The sequence below is a fragment of the Rhamphochromis sp. 'chilingali' genome (genome assembly GCF_963969265.1).
Source record: "Rhamphochromis sp. 'chilingali' genome assembly, chromosome: 6".
NCBI lineage: Eukaryota > Metazoa > Chordata > Actinopteri > Cichliformes > Cichlidae > Rhamphochromis > Rhamphochromis sp. 'chilingali'.
The window spans coordinates 32765264-32791802 of NC_137933.1; the positions used below are offsets into that span (position 1 = coordinate 32765264).

The following is a 26539-nucleotide window of genomic DNA, read 5'->3' on the forward strand; positions in this document are numbered from 1 at the left end:
AGGAAATAAAGAAAGAAAAAGCAATGTTAAACTGTATAGAAGAAATTCTTTATTAACATCGTGTTGATACTTCAGAATTCTTCATAGACATTTGTCACTCACGATCAATAGGACATTGGTGTTGTACATAGCATTACTCTAAACGTAGTCCAGTAAAGCCAGGGTGGGTTTTTTTTCACATTCATATGTGACAAAGTAGCCCAAGGTTACATGGAATATAATTTTTTTTCTTAGCTATACATCAAACACTATATTATGACTATGGACAGTTACGTTTAAAATACTTTACATTCACGGTTTGCTATAAACAAGTTGATAAATACAATATTAGCTATAACAAAAGAATATATTCATATATTTCTATATCTTCTTATATATTCCACATATATTTGTTTTTTTCTTTGTGGCTTTATTCCTTTTTCTGTTATGATTCAAGGTTAGACTCCTTCAACTTCATCCCAATAAAAAAACAAACAAAAAAAAACAAAAAACAGGAGAAGATAAAAAATATCACTAATACAAATTGTTGGCACTTCTATGATGATGAAAACAGGAACACTACAAGTCGTGTTTCAAATGAAAATATAAGTGTTATAATCAAATAACATAATCATTAATATACAGCACAAGAAAACGAGGCATTTGATTGTTGTATTCTGTGTAATGTGCGCTAACAGCATATAGCATGGTTTGCAACATAATCCCAATACACAACTCACACACACACACCCTCACACACACACACACACACACACATGCTCTCACTGTCCTTTCTCTCATTGTCTCCTTGAAGGAAAAGCCACAGAGATTCTTTAGAAGCACTAAACAGACAAAAAAATGGAAGATAAAAGTCACACAACACAAATACAAAGCTGTTTGTAACAGTTACGCCATTTGTTTTGGTGAATTTTTTCCCCTGCACCTTAAGTGAGCAGCCAGAGACTAACCAGGTTATAAATTAGCCATTCTTTGAGGCTAAGATTTAATTATAAGTTTTCCTTATGCTTCTGAAAGCGTAAGAGCTGAACGAAGCCTGCCACTGTTCTTTGAAGCTTTGGAGTAATACATGCATTATTCCCTTTACTATAACACAGTGTGACACAAAAGGATTGTTTCTTCTTGGTTTTTCATTTGATAAAGAGCTTGACCTTGATGCACTGTTGACTCCCAGCTCTTTGAAATTTGTGTCAAAGGACTAGGAGATTGCCATCCACAAAGCGGTTGGATTGTAGTGGGTTCCTGAGTCGACACAGTGTATTTTATTTCTTTGTCTGTGAACTGTAAGAAACATAGAGTGTCTTGCTTGATAAGGCACTGACATTGATAAGTCACTGTGCACACAGAATGGTAAGAATAAAGACTTTCTTCCAATAACAACGCAATAATAAAGAATCTTTAAAACAAGTTTCAAAGTTATAACATTTTTAGTCCCCTGTTTAGTAGTATACAGGGAAATGGGATTGCTTCTGTTTTAAGTTTTATACCTTCCAAGAGATAATGAAAAGTGTACAAAATGAAAACTAAGGTGTATAAAAATCATGAGCAAATAACTGTAAATTTTTCCCACAGTGTGATCCTCCCTTGGTAGTGGAAGCTGTAGAATGATTTCCAAATGTTAGCAGGCAGGCTCTTGAATCAAAATGCTTGAAGCCACTGTTGACAACAAAGGCCTTGGGTGGTAAATGCAGAGAGAAGAGGGAGGCTGCTGAGAGAGGTTGGAGCCTACTGTTCTTCTTGTCTGTCTGACCACAGGTGGCACACAGGAACTTCAGACACCAGATGTGAGGATGGATGATAGCATTCTGGGTACTGTATTTGTGATCAGATGGCCAACCAGTGTCTGAGCTGTAACACAATAGATATACTCATCCATACTTCATTGCTTACTCACAAGGGTCTGTTTTATCAACATGCTAAAAGTACCTTATTATATTTTGATATTGTTCTCTGTTCAGTAAAATGACATTACATTACATTTGTAAGTCTACCATACATTTTGTTTGCCTCTCATGCACACTTTGAGACAATAGTCAATAGTCAATAGTTAGTAGACACACCTGTGTTCAAATCCAAATTAATTACAGCCATTTAGCCAGTTCATATTTAAACAAAAAAATGTGAGCCTTACTTTGAACTGCCGGACTTTTCCTTCAGCAACCATGTGATGTTCATGTTCTGGAGTGATGCAGTAAGCTATCCTCTGCAAAACAAGTAATTACGACAAATCAGTTCTAACAGAAGCATGTCCTCTATTAAGTACACACACACAGATAGATAGATAGATAGATAGATAGATAGATAGATAGATAGATAGATAGATAGATAGATAGATAGATAGATAGATAGATAGATAGATAGATAGATAGATAGATAGATAGATAGATAGATAGATAGATAGATTTTTTGACTGAGTTCTTCTAAAGAACATGCAAAATACTTTATCATGAGGAAACTTCAGCCAAAAAAATGAATAGGCATCATAATAGTTTTCAGCACATGCCCTGAGAAACCTGAGAATAATATTTATCACTGAGGATCAATGGGAAATGCCAGAAGGATGAAGGAATTGTTACAATGGAGTGGCGTTAACAATAGTTAACTGCTAAGTGTTCAATATAGGTCTCAAGAGTTTAACAAAAGCAAATTCACACAGCATTAGTGTACACCAATGGAAGTGACTGAATCTAGCTACTCTTATGTAAGATTAATTTTCACTGTGTTTGATGCTCTATTTTATGTGTATTGTATACGTATGAAGAGTGATGCTTTTTTCACCAACTACTTATTTATACTTCTAGTTGCTCTTTGCACTAAAAAAGAAATAATAATTCTGAGCGATGATCCTTCAAATCAAAAACAGGTTAATCTAAGCAAAAAATGATGTTTGCTTTGGGTGCGAGATTGAAGTCCATGGTGAAATATTGGACTAGCAAATGATCAGAAAGAATGTTTTTTTTTTCCAGTGACAGATGAGACCCATGAGAAAATATCCATCAAAGAATATAGATAAATTAGATTTTTGTTTTAAAATGTTTCTAACAAAGTGCTTCCTACAGTGAAAACGTCTTTTATATTTGCTTCTTTTCAATGATCAGCCTGCTGAAAACCTTAGTCAATATATATATATGTCTTGATACACACTTAATCATCCAGGTAAGGAAATTCAAGAAAGTTGAACCTGTTTATCTGGAAATTGTGTTTTCAGTGGGAGAGACAAACTGAAGAAGTCACTTGGATGAGTCACGAAATTAATACAGTTACTTTTAAACGTTGTGTGCTGAACATATCCTGATACAAACCTCTCGGAAGGTTCCTGATAGACTGCAGAACTTATACATCGCATAAGAAGGAACCATCAGCATGGAGGACAATGCCACACCCCAGCCGATTTGGTTGGCCCATTCAGGGAAGACGTAGTTATCATAGCTCAGGTCTGATGATGTCAGACTGGCTATTACCACAAACTGTTGAAAATAGAACAGAAAAGAGAAGAAAAAGAGAATAATAGACACAATATAAAGGTAAGATCTATTTGGAGTGATAATGGTCTTAATGTCTGAAATAAAACATGCATAGAATTGTAAAACAGGCAACAAAGGCAAAAAAAAGGAAAAGAATAAAAGGCAGGAATGTAAACAGAAGAGTGAAATAAAAGCTCAGCCAGGTGAATGGGGAGTTGAAGGAGCTTAACATGTAACTGCTGACTAATGTTTTTACACAGGGTTACAGCTTGGCGGGAGAGTGTTTTGGGGAGGATGTGTAAGGTTCTTGTGCAGTTTGCAGTAGGGAGATTGCAAATACAACTAGAACTATTAATTGAGACTAATTAAAACTAACCTGAAACTGAGGAGGTTTTAGATAAGGAAGAATTAAAACGGATATAAAATGCATCTGGTCTTTAATTGCAGGTGTAACCATGAAGATTTTTGGTACATATTGCAGGTTGTTGCTCATTATAGAATTGTGCTCATGTTCATAAAAGCAAAAAGCTATACAAGGGGTCTATGATTTCGTTTGTGTTTTAATAATTTAGGTATGGTAAAATTAAAGGTTTCTAGACAATTTAGAGAACCAGTGAGAAGCATAATTAGATGATCAGAAACTGAGTACTACATTTAAATCACCAATAGGGATGGGAATTGAGAATTGATCTGATCAGTTCTTCAAAATTGTTAAATTGCTTGCCTGTTGATTCCCCTTTTCATTTCCACTTAGCACTTGCACTGCTACAATCAGCTGATTTAATTTCTTGTGGAGTGTAGAGTGTGGATATGACCATTACTTTTAAAAGGACGAGAGCACGATGGTAAAGTGAAAACCAGGACAGAAACAACTGCATTATGTTGTTAACCCTAGCTTTTTGCAACCATCTGCACAGACACTGTGCTAATGCTAAGCTAGCCAAAAACCCAGACTGATGTTAAAGCTGAGTGCTCAAAGCTGGCAGCCCAGCAGCCAGACCCAAAATTTCAAAAGGTAGCAAACAGATGAGCAATCAGGCTGCAGCCTCCACTTATACCTGTCCATGTTTCTAAAGTAGAATCACTGCAGCGATCACTTTAAAGTCTCTTTGTGTCCATCTTTGCTTTGTGTTGTTGGGTTTGTGGTCATATCTCAATACTACGATAAAGATCATATACTGTATGTGTCATTAGGATAGAGATTTGTGTTGGTGTATGGGACTATAGCCCATAGATTTACATTGTTAAATTGTAATTTAAGACAATGTGTTTTGGGTCATTTTACAGAGAAATGCAAAAGTAATGTAACAAGTAATATAATGAATTACTTTCTCCTCAAATTAATTATGCAAAATACTCCATTACACATATTACACATATTACACAAATTTGTAATTTGTGTAATAAATAACTTTTTTTGAGTAACAACCCCAATACTGATTACAGTAAAAACAGTAAAGTTCTCCCACATGCACAAACATTTGCCCACACAATAGGCAATTAATTTGCATTAATGGAATGCCTTTGAAATGTTGCCTAGTGATGGTGGTGACACCAACAGAGCCAATAACAACCCAGTGAAAAACAAAAAGAAAATCAGTAAGGAATTAAAGCAATAAGACATTGATAATAGAATTGGAATCACTAACTCCTTATCAATTCTTATCCCTAACAAGCAACACACTTCTATGAAACCACACACCGCAAAATATATGCAGAACATGATTGAAAAATGATATTTATGAAACTAATTTAATCTGTTTAACTGTTTATGCTTCAATAAACTGTTCTCCATCTCTCGTGTACTAATATATGAGAGGAAGGCATGTGATTGATCCTAAATTCTTTCAGCATTCATTGAGACAGTATTTTCCCAAGTCTTGTGAATGAATGAATGCATTCAGATTCTTTAATGAAGTTGGCTGTAAAAAAAACAGCAATGCTTCTAATGGCCACAAGAGTTTGTTGCCTTGTAAGACATTTTTGCCTGTAAATCTAAGTTATAGTCCAGAACAAATTATTACTTCACACAGAGAAACACATGGACACTTAAGTGTATTCACTGACTTAAAAAGTAAACACTGAATTCACTGCCATATCGCTGCCATATTACTTATCTCCTAGCTTACTAACAAATTAAACTTTTTAGTTTTCAGGAAGGATATGTATTCTGTTGGTGTACAAAAGCATGTAACCCGGGGAATTCCCTGTATACGAAAATGTATACATAAACAATGGTAACTTGTTATTATTCATTACAATATGTAATTTTACTAATTTCTGCAAACCACCACGCATATATATTAAAGGAAGCACATGGCTGTCTACACCCACTTTTGCATAACAGTCTCCCTTATCCCACCCTCCTTCTGTGCTTATGTGCATATGTGCTCTCTCTGGTGTAGTAAATGTTTTTGTTTTTTTTAAGTTCTCTATTCTTTCTCTGTTTTTTATTATTTCTCATGTTACATCTTGCATGAGCTAACCAGTACTGTATCACTGAGAAGGAAACTTAATGCTGGAATGAAATGGACCTGCTGGATTATCGTAGGGTCTTTACCTAGCAATATAAAGCACCTTGAGGCAGCTATTGTTGTGCTTTGGTGCTATATGGCAGCCTCGCCTCTGTCAGTGCGCCCCAGGGCAGCTGTAGCTACAATGTAGCTTGCCATCACCAGTGTGTGAATGTGTGTGTGAATGGGTGGATGACTGGTTGTGTAAAGCGCTTTGGGGTCCTTAGGGACTAGTAAAAGCGCTATACAAATACAGGCCATCTAAATAAATAAAACTGAATTTAATTAAATTGAATTGAACTGGACCTCAATGCAGCTTTCAAACATTAAGAATGCAAGATATTCAAATAAATTAAATAAATAAATACATAAAGTAAATAATAATTCCAAGAAATCCAGTCACTGATTCTTGAAACATTTTAGTTTTATCTGGCCTTGCTGAGTTTGTGTCTTGGTCTGAGCTCAGATACTATGCCTGTCCCAGAGTATCGGACTACAATCTTTCTTGTTGTTGCCGCTCTCACCAACAGAAAAGCAGGGCTGACATATTTCCAGCACAGCCTCCAGTAGAGTCCTGGCTTGAAGCCCATCATTCGCTCAATATCTTCACTGAAGCGATCCACACCTGGGGCGAGCATAAAAAGTTAAACAGCGAAGGTTACTAATCAGTGTAGGCTTCAGCCAGCTCTTTGTGCCAAGCATGTAGTCTCATGTTGCATTTTCTCAAGGAGAAAATGCAACATGGTTTACACCCTCATAGTCCACTATTATTTTTCATGAGTGACCTGAGATAATCTAAACCTGACATAACCCATCAAGCATCTTATTCATATCATTATTTCAAAGAAATGACCATGTTGTTATCAACATTTCTTTCTGCCTCCTAGATATTTTAATCTATCTATATCTATCCAGTTTTGCTTGTCTACAGATGACTTAAAAGATTAGATAGGTGTGATGTGCCAAAAAGTATTCTGTCTTGGACTTGGTTTATTCACTTTTCTCTCTCTCTCTCTCTCTGCCTCTGTACAACTCTCTTAATGACACTTTTAAGTCAAGTATGTTATCTTGTTCATCCCTGTGCTGCAATAGTGCAAAATACAAACAAATGCAAACTGGATATGTGTTCCACTAAGGCAAAACTCATCACTAAACTTAATTTTCTGCTTGTTGGTCTTCCCTTGCTTAACCTATGACAGACTGTCTGCTTTTTTCCACCATTTAAATTTCTGTCTTATCTATCCATTTTCTTCTGCTAATCCAATTCAGGTTCACAGGACAGAGAACAACTAAGTTTTGCACTGATTTGCAGAGATCTTTCCCTCAAAGGAGACAAGTGGACCAATTCCATACCAGTAAAATCCTAACAGGATTTTAATGGGATAAATGTTCATCCTCTCACTTTAATTGGATACCTATCTGTATAATATAGATACATATACAGATATACAGATAAATAACTTAACAGAATATTAAATAATAAAGAACACCATGGGCATACCTACCATAAAACCACGACACTCCAATGGCCTCGATCAACACACCAAAGAGTATTGAAGTCCCTGCTGCATGCCTATCTAACAAGGTCAGGACATACATTCCACCCTACAAAGCAGGAAAGAACCATCATTTAGTGTGTGTGCCATATATAACTGTTTTACTTTGAAGATAATGCAGCTGGTGAAATCAACCAACAAGTCTCTCTCAACGTAAACGAACTAATAGACGTCATATACAAATTTTGTTCTAAAAGATTATTTAAAATTGAGTTTGTGGAGTTGGCATCTCAGGATGATATGCCATGCACATTTGACGTAAGTAAATCTTTGATTTGGTCTGTTTCCTTTCTCAAGGATACGCCAAAAGAAAGGCATCATTCACTTTACTAATAATTTTACTGATCTGATAAAGGGAATAAACCATGTGATTCACTAACACAATTTCATCCTGTCTCCAAAGTTTATATTTCCACAGTCAGCATGAATTTTACCTTGCTGGTGATACCATGTGAATGAAAACTGAATATTGGCTTTAATTAAATTATGATTTGTTATCAGAGCTGGTCTTTTTCTTTGAAAGAGTTTGTTTCGTGATGGCATCAAGTCATGAGACTGAGTCCCTTGCATTTTAAATGTCAGCTGTGTTTTACAAAGCAAAAGTATATTACAAAAGTAAAATATTTAAAACAATATTTACTATTTAGATATTCATGAATAAGTAAATAAGCAGATAAACATCCAGTCATACTGACGTTGGTAACGCAGAGCAGAGCAAACAGGAAGGTTCCAAAAGCTGTAGCGAAGGTGAAAAGCTTTCGGTTTCTTTTGAGAATCTTAAAGTCATCTGACAGGCCTGTGATGACTGCCTCCATGCCACCCATCTGGGAGGGGACACACAAAAAGACACAAGACACTCAGAACTGAATCTGAGCCATAAGTGAACTCCAATGGCAATCATACAACTGCAACTTTGCAATTTCAGTCAATACTGTTATGGCAGTGTTTTAGCTACAAGAGGTGGCTTCAGAGGAGAAAAACCTTAGTGAAATATCTACATATCACACAAAATGGCGATAGATATGGTATATTATAAAATAATTGGAAATCCTCAAATCTGTACAATATTTTATGAAATAATAATAATTGTGAAATAGTTATTACTCTGTCCTAAGATTAGAGTGGGATACAGGGATGCAGATCATCTTTAAATATGTTAATAATATCCAAAATACAAACTTTAGGTATTTGGCATGACTGACAGTCTAGATGACTTATGATATAAGAGCTTTTTCATGCAAAAATTCATTTGGTTATAGTGTAACAATATTTCTATTAATATTTATGTTTGTAGTTGTCAATTATCTGTTTATTTTATTCATTCATTTTATTATTATTATATTTCTGTTCTTTTACTGGCATGTTGTTCGCTAATCATTTGATGACACCTGAAGCCACACATACATTATGCTAGTTTCCTTTTGTTTAAATGTACCAACATTTTTCATGTTTTGTGCCAATAAAGAGTCTAATGAAATAAATACCGTTATACTGTTTAATATTTTTATTACACACCCCAATCTGTTCTATGCAATAAGTGATTGGATCGATAAGTTAATTTTTTATCTATCTATCTTATCTATCCTGTTGTTGTAGTTTAACTTGACAATGTTAACTTAACTGTCAAGTCGACAATACTGCCAAGCAACATACGACATGTCACACTGAAAGAGAATTGTGTACACATTAAGGTCAAACCATTGTGGACACTTTTGTGTAGACAGTGCTAAAGGAACTTGGCCATATGTGACCTCTGAGTATGGTGTGAGTAGAGCTCTATTGCTCCTCAATGTCTCTTTTTGCTGCATTTACAACTGTGCTTGGAGGTGTCTACTTTTGTTGCATCATTTGTGAACCACAGTAACACATTTTTCTCGGAGTGCACATTATTATTTACACTTTTTTCTCTCTTAATAAAATTATTTCTTGTTGTGCATACATAATAATGTATTTCAGCTGTAACATTCACCACACAACTGCTGCCTTATTTTTGTCTTTGGGCTTTTATATATTTTTACAACTTAACATATTTATTTTCCACTTGCATAATGTGTGAGCAGTGTTGGGAAGGTTACTTTTAAAATGTATTCCACTACAGATTACAGAATACATGCCCCGTATTCCGTTACGTTACTCAATGAGAGTAACGTATTCTGAATACCTTGGATTACTTAACAACTAGATTTTTAAATCTTAATATAAAATGAGTAACAGTAGGGTGGACATTAGGTAAGGCTGCACTTTTTGCAGCGATCTATAGAAAACTATTCCGCACGTATATAAAACAGGTCCGCGGCTCCGAACCGTAATAAAGGGACCTCTGGCTAATACATCGGGTTCGTGTCGGGCTCGTAGCCGAAAACTAGCTTTAGTTTGTTGTCTGGGTCAACTTTGCTAACGAGAGACAGAGAGAAGCGTTGAAAGGCTGCTCCAAAGGAACTTATTGTTTCGGAAGAAAACACGAACACAGTGTACAGTCCAGTCTTAATAGCTTACTTACAACTGGACTACACTGCCCATGAGGCTACATTCTTTAGAGCTATGATTGTAAACACTCTGCCTATTGCCTTCATATTAAATAATTTTTTGAACAATAATTTTTAATAATATTTCTTCACGTCATTATGCGGGCTGCAAGTAGAGGTGACATGGGCCGTGAGATTGAGACACAGGCAATAGAGCCTCTTAATGCGTGTTTTGTCTGGGCGTTGAAACCAAAAATAGAGAGGGCATAGTCTAACATATGAAACAGGAAAAGACCGCCATGTAATCCCTTTATTTCAGCAAAGTAACTATATTATGAATACCACCTTTTTAAATGGTAACTGTAACAGAATACAGTTACTCATATTTTGTATTTTAAATACGTAATGGCGGTACATGTATTCCGTTACTCCCCAACAGTGTGTGTGAGTAATTATATATTTATATATAAAATATAGAGATAATTGGAAAATAACTGTTTATAAATAAGCGGTCCACTTTCAGTTGTAAGGATATGAGTTTAGTTTAAGGAGCTGCTGTAATAGTCTGTAGTACTTACTGCACTGTCAATGCCTAAAGTCAGCAACATGATGAAGAACACAATGGCCCAAAATGTTGAGCCCGGAAGTGTTGAAATTGCTTCAGGGTAGATTATAAACACCAGACCTGCACCTGTATATACAATGAACAATTCAGCGTTCCTGTATGTATCTATGTGTATTCAGTATTAAGTACAGATGATCGAATACTGTATCAATCGTTCCAAAGTTAAAAATCACATATAAAATGCATTACAGCAACATAGGTTAGTGAGTGATGTCAGTCTTACGAATGCTTTTGCTGCTATGTGAAAACTTACCCTCTGTTGCCACATTTTCTACTTTCACCCCATGTTTTTTAGCCATATATCCGAGCACAGAGAAGATGGCAAACCCTGAGAAGAAACTGGTAACGCAGTTCACAGTGCTGGTCAAGAGAGCATCCCTAGATTAAGAAAGCACATGCAAAAATAAAAAGTTAAGAAGGAACAGTTTTCTTTTTTTCGGTATACCTTCTATTTTTAAAAGTGCCAACTATCCGACCTTTTCGATCTTTATAGTACACAATAGTTCCAATGAGCTAGTATCATTCGTTCACATTCTATGGCATCAAACATTGTTAAATCACTGCTAATATAAGTGCTTCTCTTTTATGGTAATCTGCATCACAGTTTGTACTGGGTCAAGAAGGCAAAAAAGCTAAAATGAAGCCGAATGTTACTTGTTATCTTTCAAATGTTTCATGGATTGATTTACATATAATACATAATGAGAAACTTTTGTCCCTTGCTTCTAGTAGGTGGTTGGAAAGGCGATTATGGTGCTTGGTCACTAACTTGCTGCTGTTAGACCAAAAGAACAAATCCAACTTGACCTTGACATCTTTATTGGTTTAGTGAGTGACTCATCTCAACAACAAAAAATTTTCTACCCCCTAACACCACCCCTTTCGACATTTATTTTTAGTTTATAGGCTGTGAAAAATTTATTTTTATTCAATTATTTGTATTCATTTCACTTCTGTAAATGTATTTAATGTCAGGATCCTGGGTCTCTCGACCCAGCATTTTGAGTTGTTTGTGTCTTTGTGATTTTGCATTATGATTAATGTTTCAGGTTATTTTTGTTAATCTTAGTTTATTCCTTAGTGTCCAGTGTTCTAGTTTAGGTTGCAGGTTTTAGATATCATCCTGGGTGAACATTGGGCGATTGTGGCTCAAGAGTTGGCAGTTCGTCTTGTAGTCGGAAGGTTGCCGGTTCGAGCCCTGGCTCGGACAGTCTCGGTTGTTGTGTCCTTGGGCAAGACACTTCACCCGTTGCCTACTGGTGGTGGTCAGAGGGCCCGGTGGCGCCAGTATTCGGCAGCCTCGCCTCTGTCAGTGCGCCCCAGGGCAGCTGTGGCTACAATGTAGCTTGCCGTCACCAGTGTCTGAATGGGTGGGTGACTGATTGTGTAAAGCGTTTTGGGGTCCTTAGGGACTAGTAAAGCGCTATACATTTACCATACCTGAATCAAATGATTAGTTTATTACCAGGCCTCTGGAGAACTTCAAGACATGTTGAGGAGGTAATTTAGGCATTTAAATCAGCTGTGTTGGATCAAGGACACATCTAAAACTAGCAGGACACCGGCTCTCGAGGCCTGGAGTTCGACACCTGTGCTGTATTCTCTGTTTAGTTCCCTGTGTATTCAGTAGGTTCCCCTCGTGTACTTGCCCTCTGTGTATCTGTGTTTACATTGTGATGTTAGTTCTGGTGCCGTGTTCCCACTCCTTGTGTTCTGTTTCCTTATCCCGTCATGTGCTTCTTCATGTTCTCTTTCTACCTCCAGGCATTATATATACATATATATATATGTATATACATATATGTATATATGTATATACATATATGTATATATGTATATACATATATATACATATATATACCATAGGTCAAACTCAAAGTGTTTTGCCAACAACATTTCCCTGTAAGAGGACAACTGCAACCTAATTATGTGGAAAAGATTAGTCAAGTCTCCAACCACATTTCCTACGTTTCCTGAGGAAAAGCAGCATTTAAACAGACCGGTGAACATACAGCCTTTGGCTATTATTTGGCAGCTCTTCCTGGCCTGTACTTTATCTGCTCTGCTAACACCTGTTCATTGGGGTAAGTTAGACAGATTAAGATCACCTCTGCAGCATAATCCAATTAAAAGCTGAAAAAACAGGGCAGCTTAAAAGCAGCAGGATAAATTTTGCAGTGGGCTTATTTCAGATTATCACAAATATAATGCAAACTTTTACCTGTAACAGTTGTTGTCAAATTTGTTGTAACTAGAAAATGCAATGAGCACACCAAATCCTGCACCCAGCGAGTAGAATATCTGTGTTGCAGCATCAGTCCACACCTATGCCAAAAGTAACAAGAAAATGTATCAATTCCTAAAGAGAGGGTTCCCACCTAAAATGCCACACAGCCATAGGCTGACGTGAATACACTAACTTTCATTACTTCCCTGAATATCATCTTTGAGAAAACAAATCATTGTCTACCTGCACCTTTTTTTAATCAGCCAGGAACACCAGGCTCTATTTTACAAAACATGTCAGGTATATTATTTATGGATGTTGTGCAAATGTTTTGCAAAACATGAATATCAACCCTTACACACATACATGAGCTCAGACAGTGGAAGACTGTGTCTCAAGATTGTGTGTATAGAGCACATTCATTCATATACTGTACATTCATTCAGTCTGGGAGGCACTAATGAAATTTAGCATTTAACCCTAAGCATGACATACTCCACCCACTACATAACAGTAACTCAGAAAGTGGGCTGTGTAAATCGACTTAGACACTGACATGACTGTTTTTTTGCAGCAGCAGGTTAAGTAATGCACCTGAGGGTTTCATGACCTAACTCCTAACAACAACTCAATAACAACTCAGCATCTGAAAAAAGCACAAAAGTGTAAATCTGCATAGCACTGAAACAGGGAATTTCATAGTCTGTCTCTGACCTCTAAAGTTTTTAGTCGCTTGAAGTCAATAGAGAGGTAAGCTTTGATGCCATCCATAGACCCATCTAAAGTTATGCCTCGGATCAGCAGCACAAAAAGGACCACATAGGGCATTGTAGCTGTAATGTACACCACCTGAGTAGGGAACAAACAGAAAACAAAAAGAAAATCATACTTTCCTTTTTTTTCAGTGAACCGTTTTTTCAGTGAAAACGTGCAATACAATGAACTGTGGATATGAACAATCATCCCACTTGGTATAAAACGATTGAGAAAAAACTAAGAAAACTGTTTGTTGATCCATGGCTGTACCTTGCCGGATGACTTGACACCTTTCCACAGGCTGAAGTACAGGATGAAGACTACCACGACCAGGCACAAAACCAACTGCCAGCGAGGCCAGCCCAGGTCCTCGATACCACTACTTTCATGAAGATTCAACACACCCCGTCTGCAAAAGATGATAAATAGCATTATATCATGACACCAAGAGGGTTTATCTTGCCCTTTTCATGCAGTGTATACTTCCATTCAAACAATTTTTAGTATTTCACAAGCTATTTTTGAAGAATTACACAGCATTGTTGGTAAATAACAAAGCCATAAATCATATATCTATTAAAAATTATACAAAAAACAAGTGCTATATATCAATTTAAACTGTCGTGTAACACTGCTTTTAGCATAGGTTGTCACAGATAAAGCATCTTAAATTCATTTATGTATTTATTTTACACTGAAGCTATATCTTACCAGACATGCTTTTTGATGAATAAGCTCATTCATTTTCTACAACAGTTCGGGTAGTCTTAAAAATAGTAAGTTAACAAGTGTCCTGGGTAAAAACAACTTGTGGGACAAATGTGTCCCAACATTTCCAACTAGTAGCTGATGGTTTCCTTAGTTTGTCACTTAACATTGTTGGCTTGTAAATGTAAGGGGGCTTGATCTGTGTCCCAGCATTTTGAGTTTATTTTGTATTTTTGATTCAGATTCATTTGTGTCAGCTGCGTTTTCCCAGGTGTTTCCACTTCCCTCATTACCCTTCTGTGTATTTAAGTCCTCTGTCTCCCTCTGTTCAGCGTTGTTTCGTCTGTTCGCCTTAGATCATGTCACATCAGGTCCCAGGATTATTTTATGCTTCTGTTCAGTTTAATGTTAATGTTTTCTTGTCATGGTTTTCATTGTTAAACCTAGTTTATCCCAGTTTAGGTTTTAGTTTAATTTTTTCTAAGCTCTCTTTGCCTTGTTTTTTGTTTTGATATCAGCATTAAAAAACAGCTTGCTTTTTGTTATACTTAGTTTTTCTCTCCAGTGTCTGCTTTTGGGTCCACACCTCAAACACTTCGGCCTGCCCGGCTCTGACAGTAAATTTAAGGGATGAAAGTTGTTTGAAATTGGATGAAAACGCATCTAGCTTCCAGGCTTTCGAAGTGAATTAACTGCTTTCCTTTGTCACCCAACTGCACACAAATGCTTTGAAACTGTCAATAAAGACCTATGGCATTGTTCTACTTTTATAAGGCTATTCCTCAAGCAAAATGCTACTGTAAGATTAAAGGTCGTGGTTCAAAGATTCAAGTGCAGTGTTATGACATAATGAAACAAAGACAGACAAATGGTATCTCTTCCTTCCCTATCTACAGTAAATATTGTTTTCATCTGCTAGGCCATTCTTTGAATGTTTGCTCTAGAGTAATGGGAAGGAAGTTCACAGCGTCCAATGCTTAGAAAAACCTGTACACATATTGTATGGTGAAAAGTTCATCTTTCAGGTTACTTAATATGTCATCCTAAAATATTAGTATGTCTTCCAGCACATCAAAAAATCACTTTTCTTTCATAACACATTTAGAAGCAATACAAAATTGGCAAATTTAAGTTATAGAGGAATTAAATGAGATAACAATGTCTTCATGAGTGCATTTTCTTCTGAATCTTTACAGTGACTTTTCTTGATGATCAAATTAATTTTGGGCAAAGATTATAAGACTACACACTGGTCATAGATGGATAAACTCATGAGATCTTTCTTTTATTGTTAACCAAATAGAAATTTTTACTTTTAAAAGTTTCAAAGTGCCACATAATGTTGGATTGATTATGAATGTCTTCTAAGGAGCTTGAAAAGAAAGTGAGTGAATTTTTTTTAAAGATCTTTAGGTAAAGAAGTCCAGTCGCTTTCTTCCAAGCTCCTTAGACTACCATGACCTGAATGAATGAGAACCAACACAGACATAATGAATATCTGTTTTTATACAGTTATTCATTACTATTACTAAGAAATATCTACAGTTTGGCTGAAGAGTATAGAAAATAGTATGATTTTCTCTTTAGATTAAGATAACAGATAAATGAAATGCTGGTTTTGCTGTTTTTAGGTGTGGTTGCAACATCTGGAATTTATTTAAAATAATAGTAATAATAATAATAATAATTATAAAATAATAATAATAAAATGGGTGGCACGGTGGTTAGCACTGTTGCCGCACAGCAAGAAGGTCCTGAGTTCAATTCCACCATCAGGCCGGGGTCTTTCTGTGTGGAGTTTGCATGTTCTCCCCGTGTTTGCGTGGGTTCTCTCCGGGTACTCCGGCTTCCTCCCACCGTCCAAAGACATGCAACTTGTGGGGATAGGTTAATTGGATAATCCAAATTGCCACTAGGTGTGAATGTGCGAGTGAATGTGAGTGCGAATGGTTGTCTGTCCCTATGTGTTAGCCCTGCGACAGACTGGCGACCTGTCCAGGGTGTACCCTGCCTCTCGCCCTATGACAGCTGGGATAGGCTCCAGCGCCCCCCGCGACCCTGAAAAGGATAAGCGGAAGAGAATGGATGGATGGATGGATGGATGGATAATAATAAAATGTTTAGATCTACTCAAAAGCACTGTGAAAGGAGGCGGTTGTTGGAATGCATGAAAAATGCTTTCCAAAGCATCAATTTAGGATTCTGCATCCATGGACCCCAAGAGATCAGCCTGTCCCAATGAGCGCTTGTGATGGGCAACAACCCAAAAACAAGCCAGGTCATGATATTATAAATTGTTAGATGTTGCTCCAGAGCTGATAAGTACTGGGAGTTGGTTTGATTTTAATTGGATATCATTATCGTGCAGTTAAACATTTAAAAGCACTTTTGTTCCTTTCACATTTGCCCTAAGACTTTCCTCAAGAAAGATAAAATTCAATTGGCATGCAATGTTATGGGCTGATAAGCAGTGGAACTGGATTTGGATCTGATATTCAGGTTGCTTACACAACAGCCCGACACAAGTATCCTCAAGGACATGCAAACTGAAGACTGTTCAGAGACAGACATTTGCTGATCTTTTTCAGATAATGTATTCAAAGCTATATGGTCTTTGGGGAAGAAGATGCTCGTGTGAAGACATCAGTTTATTTGAGGAGAGGAGCTGAGAGTCTCTGCTCTGGCCTGTAGGCCTCGTCTTAGTGTTATGCTGTAATGCCCCAGAGCCTCCTTGCTCATCTGATAGCATTGCTAAAGCACTGCCAGTACATGCGCACTATAACATAAATCCAGGCCCCTTTGGCCGAGTTACTCTAAACACATTTAATCTAATCGTCACTCACTAAGCCAGTTGTTCTGCTATCCCAACACTCACTGTTACCATTACTCATCTCTGTATATTTGAAGCTAGCACACTACTTTACATTCAGCCTGGTTTTCAAGTTGCTTAAAAAATTTGAAAAAGCACATGTAAAACTCAGGACCAAAGTCCTGAGTGTCAAGTTACACCTCTATGTAATTTTAATCTGCTTTATTTAATAAATTACATGTGATTGGAACAATTATTTCAACAAATGTTAAATTCATGTGTGCGGCAGAAGCAAAGGCAGTTTCTTCAAGTGTCTGTGAAATTAGATATTTTAGTTCAAATGAGAGCTATTTATCAAGTCTAGTTATCCTTGACATAACATCAGATGTGATTGCTTTCAGGCTAGATCCGTAGAGAATAGATATTGTGTACGATAATGAAAGGAGTTAGTGTTGCTGACTTAAAAAAATATTAGTTAGTATTATATAGCTAGCAAAAAAGTATAGAATCACATCTAATGTGTCAGATATTTGTTTCAGGAGTTGGTAGAGACCGGAAATTGTTGTTATAAGAGGAATCATACTGTAATATTACTGAAAGCTTAAAAAACCAAATTACAGCACAGACCAGATGGAAAAGAGTTTTATATTTCTTACAAGTTTGTTTTTTGTAAACAAAGCCTAGTCATTATATTATTTTATTAAGAAATTACAGAAATACAATTTAGAATTGTGTAAGGTTTCCCAAAGCAGTTTAGCCATTTCAAAAGTACTTTGAAGCAAACTATTAGACTAAATATTAAGTGAAAGCCGGTGGTTTTTTGACATGTATGGCTTTAAGCAATGAGACAGCAAAGATACTATGTTTTATGGTAATTGAAATGATTCAGTGATCTGGGTATTTAACGTTTGGAAGGTTTCTTTGATCTGATACTGTAAAAGTTATCATATTAATCACAGAGGAATGCCCAGCAAATCTCTTTTCCCCAGGTCAGATTTTTTGGCAGAGATCATGTTTTTGGCTGTCCTTACGTGACTCCTGCAGCTGACGTCTTCCAAGCTAAACCCTTTTACATGATTTAAAATTTACTTTGATATCACCTATATAAGGCCAGGTCAGCCATAGTGTATGTTTGCTGTATATGTAATGTAAAAGCTCTTCCTCTCAACTGACTTGATATAAAAGAAGTGGAAAAAGATTTTTTTTTAAAAAGGACATCATCAGGGACATCATTCAAAATAATACAAATCTATGAGAAAACTGCAATCCATGCAACAGAATTGGTTGTCTCACCTCTATCTATAAAGAGCCAATCAAAAGCCAAAAGAGGAAATTCTTGTTGATCGACTGATGCAATAGAGGTTCACCACATTTTCACTTATGTAGTTACAGAAACCTAGCTCTATTTTTTAACATACTAAGAATGTACGCAAGTATACTTTCTTTTCTCCTTTTTTTGCTTTAGTAACATAACATGAATCACATGGTCTTGGTTCAATGATCTCATAAGCCAGATAGTTTAATTGTGTCCACAATCTGATTTGAGCCATTGGCAAGATAGCTGTCAAATGGAAAGACTTGGTTCTAGAAGAATTCAGTGGAATAAACTTCCATTGAATAAAATTCCATTGAATTTTATTCAAAATTAACAATAGTTAGAAATCATTATTTTATGCTATAATAAAATCCCATCAGATGTTTGCAGGAAAGGTAACAGTGAGGTGAAAAACCTCAAATGAGTTATTATTAAACACTTTTTAGGTCTTTGTCAGATATTTTAGTGTTACTCTGAGGGTACAAAGGCTGTATCAATAATCAGGCTTTTTTTAATTTTGGTTGAAAACAACCAATAAACAAGCTGGTATAGGATCATTAGACCCTACACCAAAGAATAATCAACTGACAGCTACTTCCTAAAATATTTGTCATATCAGTTTAATTGGTTGACAATATGTGTACACGCTTGCTGTCTTCTGCCTATAATGTACTGCACTGAAATGCTGTATTTGGCACTTAGGTTGGTAAACCATGTAAAGTACAACCCGTTTTTTGAAGGCATTATATTTTACAGTTTGTTTTACTGTTGAACTTTGATACACACTAACTTCGTGTTACAAACTAAGCTCAAAAGGTGAAGCAAGAGAACTGTTGACTCAGTTGGCCTTCCTCATGCTGTGCTTTGGCATTGCTCCTGTGTTCAAAGCTAGCTGTAAGCAGGAGGATTTATTGTCCCCTGCAGTGCGAGATCTGTCTTAAAGTACCCCATTGTTGTCTGTGAATGAAGCTCAATAATACATGAGGAATATATATTCTGAGATGTGGTTTTATGGATCCTGTCTATGCTTTAAGTAATATTGCATCACTTCTTTGAGGATCTGACGTAATCCAAAAGGTTAGAGCCTGCATGTGAATACTGACCTCTTTGTGTTAAATAAAAAGTATTTGGTACCTAAAACAAATCAAGTTTAAGGGTTCCTGAAGTTTGAAAGATAACTATATATACTGATTAAATAAACATACATGCTCAGCCGAATGGGAGTGAAAAATCTTGAAAAGCTCATTGGCTGTGGTGCACTGTCAATGTATTCTGTGCGTCATGCTTAGCATGTGTCCCTTGTATTGTCCAAATCATTTCACAGACTTCCTCTGGACTGCACAGTCAGTCTTCACAGAAGCTGGGGAAGAACTGGCTGTCTTTGAAGTATAAACAGATGGAGTGTTTTCATTCACTTCAAAGAGTGCATTTCAACTTTTTATGTTTAAGCCTTTTACAGTGAAAACATTTATAGCTGGACAATTTTGAAGTCTTCTACTTCTGTTTCCATAACTGGTAGTTTCCCTCTAGAAGTATTACTTGGGTTATTTTAGCCAGGTGTATATGTTATTCTAATGTTATTGTGAGAACAACTTCAAAACTAGAATGCTTCACTTCAGTATGTCATAGTTAAAATGTAAATTATTATACTGTATTCAGTTTACTGACTCAGGCTAATTGCATCTAATAAAGCAACAATACAAAAAAAACAAATACTTGAGTTTTGAATGAACAAAACATTTAAACACTGTCTTATGAAGACAGCAAGTTCCTGTTTAAGCAGGTCAAAGCACTGTCATCAATTAAAAAAAAAAACCCATTTATATACAATACTGTGATGAAGATCACTACATTTTTTACGTTTACTATTTACTGATTTACTATTTCATTTACACTATATACTCAATATACATTTAGCCTTCAGATTTTCATAAGAGTTTTACTAAAAAACAGATGTAGACATGCTTCTGGTTTTTAATCTAATGATTTTGTCACTCATCAAAAAAGCTAGATGCTAGGATGTTCCTTTGCTTTGAATTTAAAAAATCTGCCAGTTTTCATTTTTGTTAAAATCCAGTACTCTAAATAGTTTATTGTCTGACAAATTAATTTCAGAAATCACTTACTCATAGTATTCTGCTGCCGGTGTATTCTTGTTCTTGGCGTATGATGTGCTATTATCAGGAAGAGATCCATTGAATTCAGTGCAGTTCACACTATTCCAGCTGTTCCCACATTTGAGCCATGGCAGCTCAGTAGTCATGGAGGAGAACAGGTAGTGGAGTGACCAAGCAATGATGACATTGTAGTAGAAGCCAACATACAGGGCTATGAGAATCACAGTGTAGCCCACACCTAAGGAACATTGGGTTATTAATGAGAAAGAAATTACGGCTTATTCTCACAATATGGAATTCATGCAGTTGTCAAGTTCTTTTTAAAAAACACTCCAATGTGGTTTTTTTCAAGATAATTTGTAAAAATAAGTGTATAAAGCTGGAGGTATAATAAATAAACTATGGAAAATTTGGTGGAGTTCACCCATTACTCAAGAGAAAGCGATATAATCAACAAACAATGGGTAACACAGGCAAATAAGCACTAGAGGTTGCAGACATGGGAACAAGTTTTTGTTTTATCGTTTCGCCATTACCATGACCTGCACCTATATTTTTTCATTGGGACTGTAGTAAATGGTAAATACACATATCTGAAAATTTACCAGTATTTTGAAAACAGAAATACTGTCCACACACACACACACACACACACACACACACACAAATATATCCACTATATTTTCATGGATTCTGGGTGGGTTATTTTGCCTACTCTGGAATGTAATGTCCTTGCATGAAGCAGAGAAGCCCATAAACCCATCACCCACTCATTCTACGCAGGAAAAAAAACAAATCCGCCTTAGCACAAAAGCCAACAAAAGCAGTGACTGGTGCTGTTTTAACAGTGGAGACAGAGGGACTTCTCTGGCGTTTTTTTAAGATACACGTTGTAATACCTCCTTTATTGTTAAACTTTTCAAGTTTTTATACTAACTTTTTTTGTACATTTTGTCAAATGAAGTTTAAACAGTTATTGGTTGCATAAGTCGTGATTAAAAAAAGATTAGGTTTCTTCTCAGTTGATTAGTTTTATTCTCCTACATATTTCATTGTCTAAGTCAGGGGTCCCCAATCTCAGTCCACGAGGGCCGGTGTCCCTGCAGGTTTTAGATCTCACCCTGGGTCAACACACCTGAATCACATGATTAGCTCATTACCAGGCCTCTGGAGAACTTCAAGACATGTTGAGGAGGTAATTTATCCATTTAAATCAGCTGTGATGGATCAAGGACACATCTTTTTTTTTTTTTTTTTTTTTTTTTAATAAATAGGACAGGGGGAATGAATGAGAGAAAGAGGGGGAGAGAAAGAAAGAAAACCAAAGGGGAGAAGAGACGGTGAGAAGGGGGGGGAAGAGAGAGGAAAAAAAAAAAGAACTCCTGGGTCACCTGTATGGAGAAAAAAAAAAACAAACAAAAAAAACAAACAGAGGAGACAGCAAACAACAAAGAGTAACATAATAATAGAGAAAACAAAGCACCATCACAATAAACTAGCTAGTCATAGATATCAATATTTACTAAATAATAAATGATATTGTGCAGCACGCAAGATAGACAGCGCACAGTGTGCTTTGAGGCAGCAGCCAAGAAAGCTTTAGTCCGCGTCTGTGAATACCCATGTGTGCATACCTGTGTGGATCAGCATGCTTGCATTCCAAAGGTTTCTCCATGTAATGATCTGCTAGGGAGTGTGGGGGGGCCACAGCCCCGTCCTCCAGGGTGTGAAGCGGGTATGGAGGAGATCAAAACTCCAGACATCCAGAGGCCCCCAGAACACAAGAGACCATGGAAGACCAACAGAGGGGCAGCCGCGCCACTGTTCCAGTAAGAGCTGAGGAGAGTCCCAGATGAGGGCTCGCCCAGCAGCCGCGGAGCAGAAGTCAGGGGGAGTTGCAGTGACGCGCCCGTGAGCTCCGCCGGCCCCCAGCTGTGCCTGAGTGACCGAGCCCCAGGCCGAGAGGCCGGGGGCACCCCACCTCCAAAGGGGCCCGAGCGAGCCCCAGGCCCCAGGCCCCGACAAGCGGCCGCCAAGGAGTGAGCCGGTGTGTACCCGGACGCCCACCCCCAGACACAAAGAACCACCAACACACCGACACCTGAGGGAGTCCGCCACCGGCAGGGGAAGTGGTGGTGGGTGGAGATAGGCCTCCAAACCTTGGAGGGCCTGAGGTGTCCCCAGAGAGGTGGCGTCTGATACCCAACCTGACATATAGACACAGACATACAGGCACACACAGACACAAACATCCATTCCCACCCTCATGCTCTCATATGCACTCACTCCACACTCAACCAACGTGGAGACAGACATAAAGAGACGCTGTACACACAATCACACTCCCCAAGCGTACTCTACAAACCGGGTCTAGGTACCCTTGCCCCTGGAGGGGGGAATTGCACCCAGACCCAGGACACATCTAAAAGCTGCAGGGACACCGGCCCTTGTGGACTGGGATTGGGGACCCCTGGTCTAAGTCATCAGGTGCACACTAGTCTACTAATATTTAAAGTCTGCCAGGAGCACAAGTGTAAGTCATGTGTATGAGTATTGTAAAACAAAGTTCTAAAGCTTCTGACACTAGAGTTACAACAATATATGAACATGGAGTAGCTTGTATAAACATTATATGAAAGCAACAACCTACCTCACTGAACAGTAAGATACATAATAACATGTGGCAGAGTAGCAACATGTTGCTACCCTGAGTTGTTGCTATGAAGATGCAGAAGATAATTTATTGATGCAGGTAATAGTGATGGACTTAGCCTAACAGTGGTTCTTTCACTGTTAGATTGCAAAAGAGAGCATACAAACTTTAGTACAAGGCCTATAATCTATGAAAATGTGTGGCCAAACAGTGTCCACTAGCTATTCAGACTATAGCATTCTATTGCACGCTGTAGATCTGTTTTGTTTTTAGGTAGTAACTATCCACATGTTTTCTGCACTCCTGCTGATTTTTTTTAACTGTGTTGTAATACCATTGCAGAATTTTGCTTTGCAAAGAGCTGTTGAAATCAGCATCTGAAGATTTTGGCACATATTGGCAGTCAGTTATCCTCATAAAGATAACAGTAGGGAATCAGTGCCAGCGAAAATATGGAGGGCAAGACTTTGGGAAAAAAAATACAAGGAGAGAAAAACAATTCACTCTTATTCTGACAAAATATCTAAATATTCTGAGCGTCTACAGTTGGTTTACATAATATGAAAAGCACTTGTCATTTTGGTGGTAATAAATTAAAGGTTTTAAGCTAGGTGCAAACTCCAGTGAGGTCACTGTCCTTTTCTGTAAATCTAAAATAGACTGGGTTTTATTGGAGTTGTTTCAGTGTTCTTCTGTCGAATATGAGTGATTAAATTGTAATCATCTATTTTCCTTAGCGTACTGTTAACATTGGCCTAGTGTGGTTTTGTTTCACTCGTGGAAAGTTGACATTTTAGATTAGATTAGATTAGATTAGATAGATTTGCAGAAGGCTGCAAGGTTGGAAGTACAATAGGTGAGGGATTAAAGAAAATACAGAGAGATGAAAGAGCCAATGTGACAGACACTAGTTTAAAGTGACACTATGCACCTCTGAGGGCGAAAGGACAAGAACAGATGGACAAAATTAAAGGGCAAGACACTGAACAGAAGCAAAAACAACATGACCAAAGCAGGTACACAGATTAGGAGATCAGTGAAGGGTGAAGTATATAGACATACATGGCTGTGCAGGTAAATGTAGAGTGTCTCTGTGTTTGGGTGTGTCACAGTTCACCTTTAAAGACGGGGCATATTTTCCAAACCGTAGCTGCTCCTTCTCTGTTATATTGGCCTAAGGCAAGCTCCATGTAGAACAATGGCATCCCGGCAATGAACAGGAAAAGAATATAGGGAATCAAAAAGGCACCTGGAAGGAGAGAAATAATATCAATTAAATATTTAAAAAAAAAAAACTAACAAGGGTGCCTGATAGTGAAATAAGTGCCAAACAAAACACAATATTCAAAAAGAAAAGGAGAAAGGAAGTGGTAGGGGCCACAAACCATAACATACTTGTAAAAGCAGCACACTATAACATAGAAGTGGGATGGCTCATGGCTATTTTCATGCTGTGCCTCAGTAGCACACCCACCAAAATGGAAACAACCTCTCACAATTGAATTGTTCTTGACATTGTCCATCACAACTGACACATTATTCACAGTAATGAATACATTTTGCTGAGGGCCTATATGATTGACAGGTTGGCGGTAGAGGTGACCACTGTGAACACAGACCACAACATGTTTTTGTGAATGCATATGCAGACAAACATATAGGGCGCACCTTCTAGTGAGCACTCTGTTGTCATTAGTGTTGAAAGTAAAACACCACTTTGTTTTAAATTCCTTTGTTTATTTAACCACACACTGTACTTTTTTTCTCTCACTGCTGTATAGCATCAATGCAGTGTTTGGTAGTTTTGTAAACAATCCATAGTCCATTAAAGTCCAGTTTACATACATTGGCTAAAGCTATTAAGTACATTTGAAAAAATATATATTTTAAGTTGATTATCTTGTCCCCAGAATTTATGAGGAGCCACAAGCCACTTTAATTTTTCGTCACTTTCCATTATTTATCTGACAGTTTCAAATCATTAATTTAATGTCTTGTCATCAGCTCATTTAGTTAATTAAAGGATATTTACTTTATTTGCTTAGGAAATAAACATAAATTTATTTTTATAAATAATAAAATAAAATAAAATAAAATAAAAACAGATTTACACACACTTTACACACACGTCTCATCATCATCCTCATCCTCATCAATAAAGGAACACCAGTACAGAAGAAAATTTTACTAAGGGCACCTAGGGTAATTTGTAGTTCATTTTCGCTGTCCGCTATCTTTGCCGTTACATTACGACTATTTAGTGACATAATCAGTCTGGTAATTAAAAAAATAAATAAGCATCTTTATATACACTCGTATTAGAAACAGAGGCCACATACTCACCCCCTCCATTTTTGTAGCACAAGTAAGGAAATCTCCAGACATTAGCCAGGTCCACCGCGAAGCCAATAACCGACAGGAGAAAGTCTATTTTCTTGCCCCAAGTTTCTCGGTTGTCCTCGGAGGAGGATCCGGGTGGACCTACGCGACAACCATTGGTGGGAATGATCGAGGAATTTGTGTACTGGACGCCGTTCTGATCCTTCACTAGAATCAGTTCTACCTCTTTTTTCTCCACATTGCACTGTTTCATTGGGGCAACCGATGAGAGCTTGTGCTCTGGCATAACCTGGATATTCATCTTCTCTGCAGTGAGTACGAAGCACACGCTGGCGCGGCGCTCTCACGGCCCCCTGCGGGTTCTGGTGGAGTTAACGGTCTGGGTCGGTGCGCTTGAATAAGGACCGCTATCCCGCCGGCAAAAAGCGGATACGCAAGTGTTCTCCGCCGACACTACAGGTGATACTCCCGTGTACATGGGCTGAAAAGAAGGGAAAAGAAAAAAAAGAGTTTAGAGAGATTTGGTGTTTGTGCGTAAAGTTTCAGTTACGCACAGCGGGAAACTTCTTAGAACTGCGAAGATGGAAAAAGCGACGTTATTCGTTCTGTAGGAAACAGACCTACTGAATCCGAGTTACTATTATTAGTAAACCATTAAGGAAAATGCCTGTGGAATCTGATGTAGTGAGGAATACGAGGCGACAAGTGAAGCATACTTCAGAGTAAAATCCTCTCTACGTCACAGCGCGCACTGAGCGCATTGTGCGCTGAACAATCTACTTAACAATTACCTAAAACATTAATCATAAGGATAATTTAAAAAAAGATAAATGGTTGAATGCCATTGTTGCTAACGCAATTTAAAGTCCTGCAAATAAAAGGCTTCCCCCCATACTTGGTAAAGTTAAGGACACGACTCTATGACCCGATACTGTTGTTGTCCAGATGCTTCTGAGGGAAGACTGCCCATTCTGAAGGAACTTTAAGGCTCGCC

General features: G+C 37.4%; 1 protein-coding gene across 2 annotated transcripts; it reads right to left on the reverse strand.

Moving 5' to 3' along the window:
* Positions 1-78: 78 nt before the first annotated feature.
* Positions 79-26539, reverse strand: slc6a2 (solute carrier family 6 member 2). Of its 2 annotated transcripts, none has more exons than XM_080884325.1 (15): positions 26441-26539; positions 25549-26026; positions 24323-24454; positions 20562-20790; positions 13874-14012; positions 13562-13696; positions 12842-12945; positions 10874-10998; positions 10574-10686; positions 8226-8354; positions 7480-7579; positions 6499-6599; positions 3300-3464; positions 2129-2200; positions 79-1845 (listed from the first exon to the last, which is right to left on the reverse strand). In XM_080884325.1, the coding sequence occupies exons 2-15, from the start codon at positions 25844-25846 to the stop codon at positions 1822-1824; spliced, it is 1866 nt and encodes a 621-aa protein (XP_080740451.1). In that variant the 5' UTR covers positions 25847-26026; positions 26441-26539; the 3' UTR covers positions 79-1821. The 2 variants fall into 2 exon arrangements, with proteins under 2 accessions (XP_080740451.1, XP_080740452.1); XM_080884326.1 differs by lacking the exon at positions 26441-26539 and adding an exon at positions 26166-26292.